This window comes from Piliocolobus tephrosceles, chromosome 1, assembly GCF_002776525.5.
Source record: "Piliocolobus tephrosceles isolate RC106 chromosome 1, ASM277652v3, whole genome shotgun sequence".
In the NCBI taxonomy this organism is placed as follows: domain Eukaryota; kingdom Metazoa; phylum Chordata; class Mammalia; order Primates; family Cercopithecidae; genus Piliocolobus; species Piliocolobus tephrosceles.
The window spans coordinates 173,636,693-173,654,854 of NC_045434.1; the positions used below are offsets into that span (position 1 = coordinate 173,636,693).

Sequence of the window (18,162 nt, forward strand, 5' to 3'; positions counted from 1 at the left end):
GAAGGAAGGAAGGAAGGAAGGAAGGAAGGAAGGAAGGAAGGAAGGAAGGAAGGAAGGAAGGAAGGAAGGTTGGTTCTCAGAATTCTAGTGCAGTAAAGAGAGCCAGACTTCCCAGGAACTGATCAAATTGCTGGAAACATGTTGGAAGACAGGTGGCCAGATCTTTGCCTCTCTCTCATGCTCTTTTGCTTTCATTCTCTCAACATCTCCCTCTGGAGGTGCAGACTCTCAAGCCTCAGAGAAGTTAAGTCATCCCCCTGAGGTCTGTGGCCTGTGAGGAGCGGGCAGGGATCAGGTGTGCCTGACCTAGCCCTGCTCCTCTCTGCAGTCCCACACTCCCCCTATAGCCAGCACCAGGCCTACCAGACCCTGGGAGGAGAACCAAAGACAGGCCTGCCCTGAGGCACCTCACCCTGCTGGCTGGAGAGATGGTTCAACAGGTCAGTTCCCTGCAGTGTGAGATGGGAAGGCAGGAGCTTGGAAGGAGTAAAGGTCAATGGTTGAGAAAATGGACTTGGGTGTCAGGTCAGATTTAAATTCTGCTCTGCCACCTACCTGCTGTATGACCCTGGGTAAATTACATGGCCTCATTAAGCTTCATTTTTCTCATCTGTAAATGGAGATGCTATAGAGTTATGAGACTTTTGTGAGATAATGCATCTAAAGCACAGTGCTAAGCACACTGTAAGTTATAAATAAACATTTATTCCTCCTTCTCTTCTTCCTCCTCACTCCTCCACATTAAAGAAGCATATAATCCAATCTCGGAAGGCTGGTCAGGGAGATTTCCCAGATTTCATCAGCTAAGTTTAGATTTAATAATACAAGTACCTATTCTATGGCATTTATAGTGAACTAGAGAAGGTACACTCGAGAATTTAACAGCAATGGATGGCCACTATACCATGATAGATCAAGCTCTTTATGTTAAAGAACAGCACCATTTTCTAACTAGACTACTGTATATGATACCAGACTATGGTTTACAGTAAGAGTATATGGAGCCTATACTAAAGTTTATAGCAACAATATATAGCAACTATAGTATACGCTATGGTACCTATCTTTAACAATTATGTTGGATGATATAACAGTGGATAACAGTTACCTTATACAGTGAAAGCACAGAGCAACTATACACTCTGTCTTTCTTACTGCACTCCAATTATATTGGCCTTCTTTTCATTTCAGGTCTTGGGTTTAATACCACTTCACAGAGAGGCTTTTCCAGGGCTTGCAATATACAGTGGGTCTCCCATTACACTCTTCCATAGCACCCTATACTCTCCCTTTATGGCTCTTGCCCTAATTTGTAATTATGTGTTTATTTATGTGACTATTTGTTTAATGATTGTCTTCACCTTAGACTGTAAACTCCATGAAGTCAGGACTTTGTTTACCTTGTTCTCTGTATCCCCAGTACCTGGCAAATGGGCTCTTGAAATATATTTTATTTTTCTATTCACTGACCTGAAGTTCACATATATGTTTCCAGAATGAACAGATGAACTAAACAATAGTGTTTAGTGATTGTGTGATGGCACAAAGCTACAGTGACCCATGTAGAGTAACTAGGGCCAGATGCAGTCAGCCCCCAACCCTTTACCTTCATCTGCATGGCCTCGTGGCCCAGTTGTTTTAACTGTATGTTGTTGTGACAGGAATACTGCTATGCTTTAACCTGATGAGCTGCTGTTATAATTTAACAAACTGGATTCTCAGCCATGCTTAATTATTGTATGGAGCGTGATACTTTTAAAGGCACTTACAAAACCACATTTGGTCATAAAACAGCAACCAAGAAAGGAAAGTCAGTTTTTACTGTATCCATTTAAGCCATGGGGAAACAGGCTGAGAAGGTGAAGAGCCATGTTCAAGGTCATAGGGTGCATCTAGGGACTCTCCACACTCCCACACATTGCCTTTGCTCTATAAGCTATAGGCAGAAGTGGAGAACTGAGGCTCTAATTTTCACTACTCTCCTGAGCATTCTTATTTGTCCTTGGACAAGACACTTCTCTCCCCTGGCCTGTTTCCCTCCTACTCTCTTGGAAGAGGGATGTGGGATGAAAGGCACCTTCCATCATTTAGTAGAAGCACGGGGGAGAGGCTCTATCAAGAATGGGATGGCTACAGCATGAATGAAACTTGAGGACATTATGCTAATGTAATAAGCCACTCATCAAAAGACAAAGACTATATGATTCCACTTATATGATGTTCTTCAAGTGGTCAAATTCATACAGACAGAAAGCAGAATGGTGGTTACCAGGGCCTGGGAGGATGGAGAGAATGGAGAGTTACTATGTAATGGGCATAGGGTTTCGATTTTACAAGTTAAAAAGAATTTTGGAGACGGATGGTGGTGATAGGAACACGTTATGAATGTATTTAATGCCATTGAAGCCTACACTTAAAAATAGTTACGATGTTAAGTTTCATGTTATGTGTAATTTTACCACCGTGTTATAAAAAACAATGGCATGGTTACTGACATTACAATGGGAATATTTTCAGAGAGCTCTGGAAGGATCTGGGACCTAGGAGTCTTGAGGGATGAATATTGTAACTTCAGGTATTACAGAGCCAAGAAGCTGCAAGCGACTCCTAGTTGGAAGGCAACTGGAGTTGGGGGATGATGGGCTGAACCAGTATAGAATCGGTTGGTAATTCTCAATGTCTTACAGAAAGCATGCCCACAATACATACTGCAGCATTTGCACACTCTCTTCCAGCTACTTCCTTGTCACTCCTTTTGCAGAGGAGAGAGCCCCTACCCCCACCTATACCCCGCTGCGCTTTCTGACCATGGGTAATGCACAAGTTGCCTGCATTTGAAAAACAGACTTTCCATCTCCGTACAACAGTATGAAACCCTGTGTTGGGTTTGCATTTCTTAATTAGGTGCTTGTCATTGTGTATTCCATAGAGCCACGTATAAGTAAACAGTCATAGACCTTTGAATAAATTTATTGGTTTTATTTATGTTTCTGGGCATAAAAATCTATAATTACCAGGTACAGCCTCAGAATAACTGGTATTTAATGACAATTACTTTTTGTTACCATAGAAATGAGTCCAAAGTAGTTACCCATAATTTCTCATTTCCCAAACCTCACACATGCTGAATTGCAATATTACCATAGTAATTGCCTATTAGTCATCATAAAATACACAGTTACCCAAAAGATAGCAGGATGCTGTGAAATTTCTCATCTTCGGAAAATCTCAGTATTTCTTGGGAGTGTGGAGGTGGGGTGGGGAGGAACAGGCCTCTGTGGGTGGTACAGAAATGATTCTGTATTATAGCACAGACCTGCAGACCCCATGGTGGAAATGGAGGCTGCACGATCTGCAGACTCTCTCCATCATTATGGATCTTGGCCTTGGCAATCCTTATGTAGCAAAGGATGCTCCAGTGCAGTAAATCCAATTTAACTAAGGTTTGTTGAGGGCCTGCTGGGTGTCAGGCCCTTTGCTGGGCCTTGGGGAAGCAGAAGGAAATCAGAGGCAGTTCTTGCCAATAAGAAGCCCAGTGTTTCCACTAGAAATATGGGTGTGATGCAGAAGATGCTGAGAGATACAACAGGAGCTAATATGTAAGTGTCTCCTCACTGCACATTATGTGTATCGTTTCATTTAATACTCACAGCAGCCCTATGATGGAGGTAGTGTGATGCTCCTACTTCGAGTAGAGGGGGAGGTTGAAGCACATAAGTACCACGGAACTTGCCCTAGTTGCTGACCCTAGGTTGCTCCAGTTTTAACCTCTTGATACACTGTATCTTGAAGCAGAGAGTACTTCCTTCTGACTGATAGTGATGAAGGAGGGTTTCTGATGAATGGACGATATATGAGTTCACCAGACATAAAAAGGAGATAGAGATTTACAGAACAAAACATCATTAACCATAGCATAGGGTAAACCACCAGGGAAGGTATGTCCAGCACACACCGTGCACACACACACACACACACACACACACACACACACATTGTAACTGGTCTACCTACCTCTTCCACCTCAAAATCTAGAGGAAGAAACATTTCAAACTATCTAAAAATAGAACAGAACCTAAAATCAGCCATATAAAATATAAATACATATCAATGTTCTATTTGTTCTGTAATAGCATAAAAACTGCCTATTTTTTTCATCAACATAGAAACAGAAAACAAAGATCCACAGAAAGTATTGCCCTGTTGAGAGATCTGCCAGCCCCTCCTCACTCTGAGCCTCCGTCCGTGCCCCAGTCACATTTCCCTGCTGGGTGCCTTATCACAGCATCATGAGAAACATTCAGCCCAGTGCCCTATCCAGGCCATGCCCCCTCTGCTTGCCCACCTCTAGGCACAGATTGTTCCCTCCCTTCCAAGGCATCATGCCGTGCTGATGCCACCTCTGACTGTTAGAGAGCACTTTGTTTTCAGGCTGAAGCTGCCAGCATGTAACTTCTGCCTCTGCCCTCTGAAGGATTATTCAAGGCCAGCCCATCTTTCACATGGTAGCCTTCGGCCATTTGAAGATCATGTGTTCCCACCCTTCTCCACTCCCTACTCAATCCTACTACTGCTCCAGGCCAAACATCCCCAAAGCCTTCCAACTTTTCATACGTAATCTGAAATCCATTCCCCTCTCTGTCCTTCCTGCTGTCCTCTGAACGTGTTCCAGATGTTTGTCATTGTCTGTCTTTGAGGCAGGGTGTCCAGGACTGAAGGACGTCATTATAATGATAATAGTGATGATGACAGCTAACATCTATTGAGCTTTCTGAACCTGGCACTATTTTAGGCATTTTGCATTCGTTGTTTCATTTAATCCTTAGAACAAATGCATCATTATTCTCATTTTACAGATGAGGAAACTGAGACACAGGTAGATTAGGTACCCCCTTCAAGGTCATAGAACTAATTAATTCATGGACAAGGAATAGAATGGGGTCATCAGAAGCCTCATTCTGGGGACCACACTTCTTCTGACACAGCCCACATGCACACATTGCTGTCTGACATTGAGCTCTCCTCAGCCTAAATCTTTAAATTTTTCCACTTGCTTTTCCACTAAGCTACAACTCCCCCATCTTCCCTTAGATCCTTACAAGAAACCTGTGGTGTAGGCAGGGCAGGAATCACTCTCCTTCTTGAAGCAAAAAGGAAACAAAGCCACAGAGAGGCTAAGTAACTTGCTCAAGGTCACACAGTGAGTGAGCCACACAGTTAGTTCAGATAAAGCCAGAGTGACAGCAGGGGCCAGAAAGACCCTTACCTCCCAGAGACTCTCTCCTGCTTTATGTAACCTGAGTGATGTTTCTGTGGAGGCTGAAAGGACACTGGGGCTGGCAGTGTAATCAGGTGTCTAACCCACAAGTGCACACCGCCAAAACCAATTATTCAAATGAGCTTCCCAGCCAGGTTCCACGGAAAAGGCCAGATGGCTAGATGTCTGTGGAGGCAGCTCCTCATCTCTGTCCCTGCAAGCAGCTGAATAGCAGTTCAAAGTTAGAGTTGATAGCAAGTTGATCTTAATAATTGATTCTACAGTGAAGACAGGCCTCTGAGGAGACAGTAACCCAAAATTAGTGGCTAGGGAGTCTGGAGGAGCAAAGCAATCTGATAGAATCAAGAACTTCATCATTTCTGGTCCTAGTTCCTAAACCACTCCTTGAATAGTGCCAGTTCTTTATGTAGAAATCCTTCGGTGGCTCCCCATTGACCCTCAGAAAGAACCAGAGCTCTTTAGCCTGGTATTTAGTGCCTGCACAATGGCCTCAAACTTTCTTTTCAGCTTCCTCTCCCACTGTCCATCTTGCCCCTTCCTGCATCCACTCCCATCTGTTCCTCTTGCCTTCCTGGGCTCTTTCCATTGTCTTAAACCAGCCTGCTCTTGTTCACATCTGTGCTTTTGCTGGCACTCTGCTTCCACTTGAGAAGCCTTTTAACTGTTTCTTCCCTGTCTTCTTTTTTATCTCTCCTGCCCTCCCAACCCACCAACCCATCCCCAAGCACATACTTTGTACCATGCACTGGGGAATATGAGGTGGGCTTGGCCCGTGTGCTGCCCTTAAGGAGTTCACAGTCCAGAGAAGAGATAACTGTGCTGATGGAGGGAAGCCCAGGGATTCCCAGGTTGTGAAGTCACTGAGGAGGCACCTCTTAACCCAGCCAAAGAGTTGGGATAGGGCAAGTCAGAGAAAATGTCTGAAGGAAGAGCTGTGTGAGATGAATCTTGAAGGGTGAGTGGGAATTGGCCAGGGGAAGAGAATGGCAGCATGTTCCAAACCAAAGGAATAATTGTAATAAATGACAACACAGTAATATAATAATACAAAATGTTAATTGAAAGGATATAGCTGCCAGACACTATTCTAAGTGTTTTATATGTAGTACTTCCACTAGAGTGATAATTAATCATACTCCTGCTCCTACTCTCATCCTATTCCTACAATTTAGAAGGAGATACAGGGATCAAAAAAAATAGGAGTCAAAATATTAGCTGTATTATTGATAAAAGCAGGACCTGGAAGGCATCGTCTATATCTGTGGCCAAACTTGCCTCCTTTACTTCACTTCAAAATTCAACTTTCCCATCAGACACAAGCAGAAAAGGAGGCAAGAAGCTTCCTAGAAAGCACACCATGTGGCAGAGAGAAGACCAGAATAGACCCTTCAGAATTCCAGATCCCAAAAATACATGCTAGGAGGGACTAGGCCCAAACCAGCTCTGCTTCTTTTCTGGAGCTGACCAGTCAGATAAGTTCCATCTCCTTCTTTGGGAAGAGAAAACAAGGGAATGGAGAAGAAGACCCATTCTTTTCATTCCTGAGGACTGAAAGTTACCATTGGCATTGAAAACAATGGGGAGTTCCTCCCGACAACCTCATGAACCTACAAGATAGGTCTTGTATTACCCTTATATTGCAGATAAGGAAAGTGACACTCAAAGAGAGGTTAAGTCATTTGCCCAAGTACTGCCTTTAATAGTAGGAGTTCCAGGAATTATACCCAGAGATTTGACCCAGAGCCCTGTGAGTCTTGCTGCTTGAGCCCTGAGTGAGTGAGTGGAGATCCTTGAGGAATGCCAGGTGCTCTGGTGTGGTTGTTGCATGTGGTCCAGGCTGCATCCTACATAGGGTAAAGTCTGGGCACCACACAAAGGAGCCAGCTAAGAGGGCACGTGGAGTGCAGCACAGGCTTGACAAGCCTTGAGACTTGGTGGAAATGCATCAACCCACAGAGGGGGGCACCTTTTTGTTATTGGCTCACAGGCCCTATCATGTGCTACTCTTGCATAGGGTACAGATTGACATCATAGTGTAAGAAGTGTAGGAATAACTGAGGACCAGATTGTGAAGGATCCTGAACATCATACCAAGAGCAAACCACAAGAACAGCTAACGTGTAGCACTTATCTCAATCTAGATGGTGTCCTGGGCATTTTACCTATATGATTTAATTTAGCCCTCAAAACAACCCTCTAAGGTAGACAAAATTCCCACTTTCTGTTAGAGCTAAGGCACAGAGAGGTTCAGCCACAAAAATACAATGTGTTGGCCAAGCCAGGGTTTTATCCAGGCCGTGTGGCTCTAGAGCCCACACTTGACTCAGAGCCATTCTCAGGCTTGGTGCAAGTAGGTGAGAGAGCCTTGCTAGCACCCAGGTCTTGTGAAGACATAAAAGACTTTTATGCCCCCTTTTTTGTTTCCTCTGTCCTTTTTCACTTAAGAAACTGAAATGGTGAATTTTTAGCCTCAAGGGCCAGTGTATTCCTTCAGAAAATGTCCTTCCTCAGACCTTTCAAAAAGGAGTAAACTCCTTATCATTGTTCTTATATAGAGAAAAATAATCCTTTGGTTCTGGAATGGACTTCCCATTCTACCCCTGAATAGCTGTGTGACCTTGGCAGACCCTTTCTGCCCTCTTGGCCTCAGATTCCCCGTCTTTGAAATGTGGGGATTGGGTTTTATGAAATCTCAGGTCCTTCCAGTTGGTCACTGACTCTAAGAATTAGATTTAAGTTGCAATGCTGGAAATCCACCTGAACCCAGTGTTTGTTGCTGCCAAGCAGGAGACAAGATGAATCCCTGGAGTATATGCTCTGTATGGGAAGGGAGAAGGCACTCTAAAGTCTCTCCTTACCCACTAGGAATAATTTCTTAGGGTTGGAGATAATCCCTTTTCCAGATGTGATCTGAACACCCTTGTCCCCAACTGTGCCACTTTGCCAAAAAGGCCACCATTATAGGGTAAAGACCTTGCTGAACGAACCTTGGAAGAAGAAAAACTAAGCACTCATCTTGGCTTTGCTATAAACCTTGGACACATCCAAGGCTGCTCCATATGGATGTGCAGTTTGTGCACTGTACAAATGTTCAGTGGTCAAGGGGTCAATGGGGCCTATGGGCTATGACTCTGCTCTCAATCCAAAGTCTGGCCAAACCAAGTGGCGTTATTCTGTACTTTACCCACCCAGAAACGGCACCTGATTGCAACTTATTACCCTAGGTGGTAGGGGGCAGCACCTTTCATCAATTTGCATAAAGGTACATTTTATGTGAGTCCCTCATTTGAAACTTAGATTTACCATTAAAAACTATAGATGTTGCATCTACCTCTCACTGCACATGAGGGATAGTCCCTCTATTAGGCTCTTACCTGACTCCTAGGACTGCAAAGGCAAAGTATAATGGTGGCTAAGAACATAGGCTTTAGAGTTGGGCAGACTGGGTTCGAGCTCTGCCTCTGTCACTTGTCCTTGCTGGACGATGGTCAAATTACCACTTCTGAGCCTCTATTTATACAGTTCAACTGAGAGTCAGCTGTGTACGAGACACTGTGCTAGCACTGAGGACCCAGTGACAAATGAAATAGATTCAGTTGCTGCCCTCTCAGCACTTTCAGGTCTTTAAGCAAACAGATGAATTTGTCCTAGGTCACAAAGCTACTAGATGGCAGAACTGGGACTCAAACCCAAGCCTTCTGCCTTTGAAGCCTATGTTCTTATCCACCTTCCTCTCAGTCTTCACAGTCCTGGTCACAGACATCTCCTCGTCATGATGATCTAAGAAGGGATGTGAGGAGAATGCTTTAAATATCTTGGTGGTGGTGATGGAAAGTGGATGTGTTATGATTATCCCTTGTGTTTGGGACAAAGGGCACTGCCTGCCATCCTCCATCTATACAACAGCAGAGCCCAACCCACATGCTAAGCATTTTTCAGGGGCTGTTGATGACAGACTATCTGGCATTCTGACACGGGCCAATCAATAGAGCTGGAAGGTGCCTCAGGCCAAGGGCAATTGAATCCCAACCTTTTAGTGGCATTAAATAAAGCAATATTTATTTTGCTTTTGGTGCAAATATACCTAATCCAATCCAGCTCATTGGTAATGCTGAAAAACTGCTGTGTTTGGGGGACAATTGCAGGCATACCTCATACATCTCTGCTTGTCAATGCCACTGCTCCTTAGAGCAGCCTCGCGGTGCTCAGGGCAAGATTGATCAGGAGCCGCCAAGCTGCCTTTTTCTCTATCCTTCTTCAGAGGAGATGAAAAGGAAATCATAAGGAGGGGAACTGAAATCATTGCTCTCATTCTAGCTGCCTTTACTGCGAACAGGGATAAGGCATGATGTCCTTCATGAGATGGAGCTATTTATTTGCGATTTGAATAACATTCTCTGGAACTATTATATCTCTGCCATTGGGCAAACGAGAAAGAGAACAGGATAAGAAGATCAGACAAATGAGTAGCTTAGTGTCTCTTTTATAAATCACACAGACTCACAGATGGCTGGGGGACCTCAAAGGTGACTGTGAACCATCCTGTCATCAACAAGACCTGGGTTCAAATTCCAGGTCTATATCTTACTAGTTGTCAAGTGACCCTCTCAAGATCAAATCTTTCTTGGATTTTATTTCCTTATTTACCAAATGTGGATTAATAATACCTATCTCATTTGATTATTGTGAATGAGTCTAGCATTTAGTAGGTGCTTACTTTTCAAAATATATCTGAAAGTAACTATCTAACCCATGTTTGCAAACCTGCAAGGTGTTCATCCATGCTTTTGTTAATCTGTTCACTCATTCATTCATCCAATAAATGTATTGAATCTTCTCTGCACCTGGGTTTATAGTAGACAGTGTTGGAGTGGGGGTGGGAAAGATAACTCAGACATTATCCCTGCCCTCATGGAATTCACAGATTAGAGGAAGAAAGAAAAGATACTTAAGAGTATCTCCAACTCAAAATAAAGACATTATATATTATGCAGTCATATGTAAATTTGGCCTCTATGTATTTGCATTTTCTAGAATGGTCCTAATGTGAAAGATTATTTCGCACTGGTACCATAAATAGCCCCATTCTTGTCAGAACATAGGTCTTGATTTTGAGCTCATGTAAAAATTTCATCTTAAAAACAACAGAATACAAGAGCACCAAGGAGACAGAGACACAGGGCAGGGACCCAGGATTTTGCATTCAGTGACTCTAAACTGGCAATCATAGGAGTGAGAGCCTGGCATCTGGAGGCCACCTTATGCATTCCTCTGTCTTTAGGCAGCTGCTTTTTGGTCCTGAAACCAGTAAAGAGAAAGAGCCTGTACCAGCCTTGGCCTCTTGTGCATATAGTCAGTTAGGGACACAAGCAGAACATACTAGCAGCCTGTTAGAAATATGCATAATTGCTGACCATTCTTACTTCCCTAACTTTGCACATGCTATACTCTTTCCCTGGAATGCTCTCTCATGCCCTGACTCTTGGCAAACTCCCATTTGTGTCCCACACATCTCAAATGTTGAGCAATGCATGCAATTAATGTTAAGGTATTGGTCATCCTTGACTAGTTGGTGTTTCATTTTAAAATTCTATCAACACGTTTCTTAGAATATTTTGTTTTCTTTGAATTTTAACTTAATTGGAAATATATGCTTCCTCCAAGTCCCTTACTCTGGGAGTAAAAAGCCCAGTTTTATGATGCTTTAGAATCATATACTGAGAAAGCTGAAAGAGATCTCTGTGAGTGAAGTATAGCATTCCATTTTACAAATAAGTGCATAGAGCCTAGGGAGGGGAGGTGACTTTTCCAAGATGACATAGAATTGGAGGTGCAACCTGTACCCCAGGCTCCTAAACCAGGGATCCTGCATCTTTACTAAGATGTTTTGTTCAGTAAATACTTAATGTAAGGATAGATTGAGTACCATTAGAAGCATTCATTTAAAATCAGCTCAAAAGGTGCCCATGCAGGTACTACTCACTGAAGAATATCACAAATGCTTTAGCTTCTAAAAAGCTCTAGAGTCTCTGAGGATTGAAGATGCCTTTGAATCACCAGTTACATTCTATTTTTATTGGCAGGCTGGTCTAGGAGTTGACCTTTCAGGATCTCTGACCTCTAACACTTTTCCTTCAGTTTTGAAGTTCTTTTTTGAATCAAAGAGGTTTCCTGGAAGCAGCATAGCCAAGTGGGGACATTATGAGGTCCAGGGATAGGACACCTGAGTTCCAGTCTGGGCCCTTTAGAGTACTTGTTATGTAGCCTTGAGAGAATGGCTTACCTTTTCTGGCCCTCAACACTCCCAATAGAAAATTGAGGTTTATCATGTGACTGAATGGTTGTGAGAACTACATCATATGAGACAGGAAAATGCTTAGGAGGAATGAAATGTTTGTTCAACAACTACTTCTTCAATGTCTGCCATGATCCAGGCTCTTTATCAGGCACAAGAATACCAACATGAATAAGATAGCATCTTTGCTCTGAATAAGATAGCATCCTTGCTCTTGAGGGATTCATGGTCCAGTGGAGAAGCGGACTCAATAATGACCACATCTTGTGCTGTAGCCACTTTGCTGGGGGAGAAACAGATGCTATGGGAGCAGAGGAAAAGCACCTACCCCTCATATGCAGGGAGTGAATGTCCTCTTCTACTTCCTGGAGGAGCTGACATTTAAGTTTAGACAATTTCAACAGTGCTACCATTATCACCACTTCACTGTCGTCACTGGCTATCATTTGTTCAATGTTTATGTTTTTCTGAGAATTCTGCTGATCCACTTACAAACATGTGTGTTCATGTATACAATCCAGAAAGTCAGGGTGGTTATCCTCTTTATATCTATGATAAAACAGAAGCCTAGAGGTGCATTTCAAACAAAGAAATTTAAAAAAGATCATACAGCTGGTGAGGAACACAGCCCGAACTTAAACATAACTATAAGTCCCAAAGCCGCTGGTCCCCACAGTATAACCCTGTTGTTCTGTGCAACTGGGCAAGACTGAGAAGGATGGAGGAAGTGACCAGGAGACATATTCAGCTAAAAAGGAAAAAAGAATTTTCTAATGGAAGATTCAAGAATGAGATAAGCTAACTGGAAAGGTAGTGAGTTTTAGGTCATAGAGGTGTCCTAGAGCAAGCTGGTGACCTGCCCAAGACAGTGCTGAGGACATTCCTATTTGGGGGCAGAGGAGAGGCACATAAGTAAGCATGTCTAAGGATACAGTTGTTTTATGATTACATCCTGTTGTCAAGGGTAATATACCTTTCTAAATATTTAGATGCTCAGTGAGGGCTGGAAAAGCTCTGTGAGCACAGCAGCCAGACCAATGATTCCCTCTGTTTGTTGAGCAGTCATTGGGAAGTGGACACTATAGGGGTCTGCCAGAATTTTCTATGAATTATTTCATAGGGCCATCTGATTAGGGATGCCTTCAGCTAAAGTTAACAAGGACTGACTCTAGCCACTTAAGCAAAAAGGGAATTTATACAAAGGGGCTTACAGAATCATGCAAAAACTGGTAGCCAGACTTGAAAACCAGAGCAATTAACTAAGCAGCTCTGAAGGGTCAGAATACTCTGCCTCTGTTCCACAGTAGCACTGCTGCACGGCACTCCCTGCTGCCTCACATCACCCAGTCCCAAGTTTACGTCCTGGGCAGGAGTGGCTGGTGCCTGAGCCCGGGTTTCCCATTGCTGCCCTGGCTGCCGGGGAACAAAGAGGTAGAATCTGGCTGGCTTCCATGCAGGGAGAAAGGGCACAATCATGGCCTTATCTTGTAATGATGAGAAGCAAACTCACCCCACCCAACCCCCCATCTAGTAACAGTGTTAGATGCTGGGCATTCCCCAAAGAACATGGACAAATGTCTCCTACACTTGGGAGGGAACAGAGCATGGATTTGAACTCAGATCTGCCTAATTCCAGACTCAAGGAAGAGAAGAGGTCATCCCTGACCACTGCTGCCCATTCCAGCATCCTATGGACTGTGAAACTATTAGTCCATGTCATTCACATAGGACATAGCATAAAATAATAATACAGTACAATAAAAACAACAATATAGCATTTTTGAGTTACCATTATGTACCAAAACCTATGCATTAGCTCATATAATACTCACAATATTATCCTGTGTTATAAATCGATATAAACCTGTAAGCATATCTTCTTCCTCCTGCTGGATTATACATTTCTTGAGGTTAGAGAACATCTCTCATCAATCACTCTATCCCAGCAGCACTACCATGGAGCTTGATGTGTAGAAGTTTCTTAGTAAAACTGTGATGAATTGCTATATTTAACTCTTGCCTCATCCTTGTTCCCTAAACCAGTCTCTCCTCCTTAATTTCCTTATACATTCTCAAAAGCAGACAGCTTGCTTAAACTGTTTGTTCCCTAGAAGAGCATAGACATTAAAGCTGGACAGTCCTGGGTTTGAAGCCTGCTCCTCCATATGCTGGCCAAATTACCCTGAGCATTCAGATGAGTGTGGCTGTGAGGCTCTCTCTGTCTGTCCTTAATCACTTTCATGAGTAGCAATACTTCAGATAAGAATATTTAAGAACTGCATGGATATGTCTGTAGATCAAGGCACTAGTCACAGCAATGAATGTTTCCTCTCTGAAAGACAATCAGGTGTAGTCCGAGGAGAGCAGAGTAAGGAGAGCAATTGGTAAGATTTTGGACTCTGAGAATCAGGTTAACCTGAGCTCAAATTCTAACTCCATTACATAGTAGCTCAGTGACCTTAGAGAAAGTTATTTACATTTTCTAAGCCTTTGTTTTCTCCTCTGTAAAATGGTACTACAGGGCTTGTATGAGATAAAAGCGAAAATGAAGTAAGATAATTTGTGTAAAGTTACATAGTAAGCACTTCTTAAATGTTGACTACTGCTGCACTTACCACTATAAGCTCAGAAAGAAAAGATGGCAGGAACTACATCAAAGGCTAACAGAAGTTATATTTGAGTCATAGGAAGATGATGTTACTTTTTTTCTTTTTTGCTTTCTATGTTGAGGACCATTTTTCATTTGTAATCGTGATTTTATAGTCAGTCAGTCCTCTTACCAAGCAATTCTACTTCTGGAAACTGTTCTAAGAAAAAAATTCTGAAATGTGGAGAAAACTTTAGAGATTAGAGAATTCATCAGTGCATTTTGAAAATAGTGCAGCATTGAAAACAAAATAAATGTGCCACAGTGGGGAAATGGCTAGATGAATTATGGGGGTTCATATAATGCGATAATATGTCATATTATAACACTATTACAATGCTAGTTACAAAGAGTTTACTAACAAAGAAAAATGCTCATGTTGTAATGGCAAATGAAAACGGGACCCCTTTGCAAGTTCAAGGTCAGGAGGTAACTTGCTGGCCTAGAAGGTGAGCATCAGTGATGCCCTCTGTTTAAAGCACAGAGAATGATTGGTATCTAGGCATCACTGCTCTTTTGGAAATCCTGGAACACAGAGAACATTTTTGTGCGCTCCTCTCCACTGAGGATGTGGGGTAGGAAGGGTGCAGTCCATGACGAAAGAGGTTCTTGAAAAGCTTGTGGTCCATTTGTGGAAGCTCCTTCTCTACTTGTAGCTGGGGGAAATTTAGGCCTTGAGAGAACAAGGGACTTGCTCAGGGTCACATAGTACACCATCAGCAGAGCAGGGGACCTGAACTCAGTGATATCTCCTCTGCATACCCTGGGGGCATTATCCCACACTCACGAAGGATGGACTTGCCAGAGAGGCTAGGCAAGACGCTAGTGAAAATCTGAATGTGGAGCGAAAGGATGTTCCTGGAAGTTTCCTCATTATTCTCCTCTGGTTCTCACTGAGACAAAAGTAGCATAGTGATAAGAAATTGGGTTCTCCCAGTCCCTCCAGGGGCTTTGAGGAAAGAGACATTTGAAAAGAGAAGGCTTATGCCCTGGTCTCCTCAAATCCACACATGCAACTGGCTCTCAGGCTCAGCAAAGGAATGGAAAGAACATAACCCTATGTAACTGGAGAACTTGAATCCAAGTCCAAGTCTAAAATTTCTGGAAATCTCGTCTTCTGCTGTACGCTGTCATGGGAGGTGAGGTGGGAGGAGACAAGAAGAAAACAAGAAGACCAGGTAAAATATGATTACAATTCTCTGGGCCTTGGCCCACACTTAAGGTGATACCAGAGGAAGTGGTAAAAAAGTGTTGGGTTATGGTGTATTTTGAAGGTAGAGACAATGGATTAGCTATAGGTGTGAGCAAAGAGGCATAATGGGAACACCAGTAGTTTTGGCCTGAGCATTTTTCTCAGCTGCAGTGTGCAGATGTGCATATGTGTCTATGGGCCATGTGTCTATGGATGCTGACATGAGGCTACACAACAGAAATACTTTGGAATCTCTCTGTGACTCAGTTTCTTCCTCTGCGAAGTGGGAATTGCAATAGTAGTGACCTCACAGGGTTGTTGATGGCACTGAATCGATTAACTCATATAAAGTACTTAAAACTGTCTCTAGAAAATGATAAATGCTAGGTAAGTGACATAATCACTGCTCCTACTCCTAAGCATATTTTGACAAGTGAGAAGCTCAGCTTGTCCTGTCTGTATTGACTCTTACTTCGGGTACTGCCTAGGTGTTCTCTGATGGGGTTTGATCTGAATCGTCACTGGCTGGATCCCTCTCCATGGGTCCACCCTACCCTGCATGGAGTGAAACAACTCATCGTCCAGATGTACAACGACCCAGTAAGTAACTGAATGCCCTCCACAGCTGCTGATCTATGGCTTGATCTGGGAAAGGGAAGTGTTGTATTGGGAAAGTCCACTAGAAGTTGCAAATTAGGAATACATAGCTAAAACCAGGGAGGCTCTAGGCCTGCTCTTCTCTGAATCCAACAGACCCAAGGACCTTCTCCCAATCTCTTTTCCTGCAACCTCTTACAAATAGTGGATTCAGTTGTGGAGGCCTGGTGGGTTAAAGGAAATATATTGGAGTGTATCCATATTTGTCAAGGATCTTTGGTTACAAGCTAAAGAAATACAACTTGAATTAGTATAAGCAAAGTAGATAATTTATTAGAAGAATACCAAGGGCATGTCATGTAATTGAAGACTGTAAACTGGCTTCTTCTACACATTGGGAACATGACTGGTGAGTGTCACATCCAAAGGTTCTCAACACTACAGCAACTTATGCTCATTTTCCAGTTCCAGTTCCAAAAGGATTGTGATTGACCTAGTTGGGAGGACATGCCCACTTCTGGACAAGTCAGTTCTGGCTCAGGAGAAAGAATATGCAAGGACAAGGCAGCCTCTCTGGAACCACATGGTTGGAGTTGGAGGGTGGGTTGGTACCTGTTTTCAGAAAAGAGGGCCTACCATTTCAGAAGAAAGAAGGGGACATAGGCAGATAGAGCAGTGGATGTCCACACCAAGTTTGCTCCCTGGGGCAAGTTCTTGTTTAATAGGAGAAGACAGCGGAGTTTCATAGCTTAGAGAAGTAAAGCAAACTACAGTATTCTGTCTCTAAAGAGCAATCGCAGAATGGGTGGGACAGACCTTTTTTTCAGGTTGGGGATATGGGAAGAGGTAGAGAAATAGAACTTTTTAACAACTAAAGCTGCTTGAGAATGGAGTGTGTGTGTGAGCTATGAGCTTTGCTTTACTAAAAGTGTTCAACTTTTAGTCCTGTGTCACTAAAAGTGTTCAACTTTTAGTCCAAAAGGGTGCACAGAGGAGACTGAACTGTTGGAAGACATTCTAGTGAAATTCCATTTGAATCCCTTACAACCTCAATGACTGATTTTATGGCCCATGACTGCTGTCAGGTGAGAGATGGTGATTTCTAAGACAACAAAGGTCACACAGTTAGGGTACTTCAGAGATGCACCAATGTAACCCATTCTGCTTACCCTCTTTGAGGATCCCAGTGAAAATTTCCTGAATTAAACAGCAACACAGGTATTGATCAGATTAAGCATTTGTGCTTAAAAACAAATGCATATATTAGAGCAGGGATTAATGAAAAAGTCAGTCCTGAGGTGCAATGTAGTTTTCTTGGCTATGAAACTCAACTGTTATCTTGGTCCTCCTATGTGAATTTTGCTTTCCTAGGTCCTTTCACAGTATACCTTTTGTGTCACGGCTTGCATAACCATAACTCTAGGATATTTGCCTCCTTCCCCAGCTCATCCTTCTTTGTCTATAAAAGAAGGTGTGAACTGTGCTCACCAAATCCATATGCAGAGATAGAATGATTATGGTTTGCTGCCTTTCTCTAAGCTTTGAAACCCCACTGTCTTCTAGTTCTTACAGACACGAACTTGCCCCTGACCTCTCAATGTCATCCTGATCAGCTTTCCTTGCAGACAGAAGCTGCTTCTGATTTTCTCAGGAAGTATCTGTAGTCTGCAGAATTCTGCCCTCCCAGGCTTCTGTGTTGACTGCAGTTTCCCTGATAGAATCGCAATACTTCCTTCTCAAGGAGAACAAGCTCCTACATTTTTTTTTTTCTGATTTGGCTGATAATAGATATTCAATAACTGCATGTTGAGTTAAATTGGATTGAACACAGAAAATCCTATTATGCCAAATGCAATATGGCTTATAGATGCAAAACAATTATTTCCAGGTAGGATGATGAGGCACGGTAAAAAACAAACCAAAAAAACATAAAAATGACATTGGACCAGAAGGAGTGACAGAATGGAAACCATTGAACAAAGTGGTATTTTAGATAAATCCCCAAAGAGAGAAATGGGAGTTTGGGGGCAGCCTGGGGGAGGAACACAAGGGAAGTAGATTAGGGTTGCTACAGAGGAAAAGGCTTCAGCATGCCATTGCTGTCATTAATTATGGATTTACTCACAAACAACTGGGCGCTCGTTCATGCTGCA

The 18,162-nt window shown here is 42.9% G+C and overlaps 1 protein-coding gene across 5 annotated transcripts in view; it reads left to right on the plus strand.

The window, feature by feature from the left end:
• The window catches only part of AGBL4 (ATP/GTP binding protein like 4), a 1,474,608-nt gene that overhangs the window by 1,345,933 nt on the left and 110,513 nt on the right, over positions 1-18,162 (plus strand). For all 5 annotated transcript variants that reach the window (XM_031934116.1, XM_031934120.1, XM_031934122.1 and 2 more), the window contains exon 9: positions 15,901-16,012. In XM_031934116.1, the coding sequence (XP_031789976.1) occupies positions 15,901-16,012 (112 nt within the window). The remainder of the gene's footprint in view (positions 1-15,900; positions 16,013-18,162) is intronic.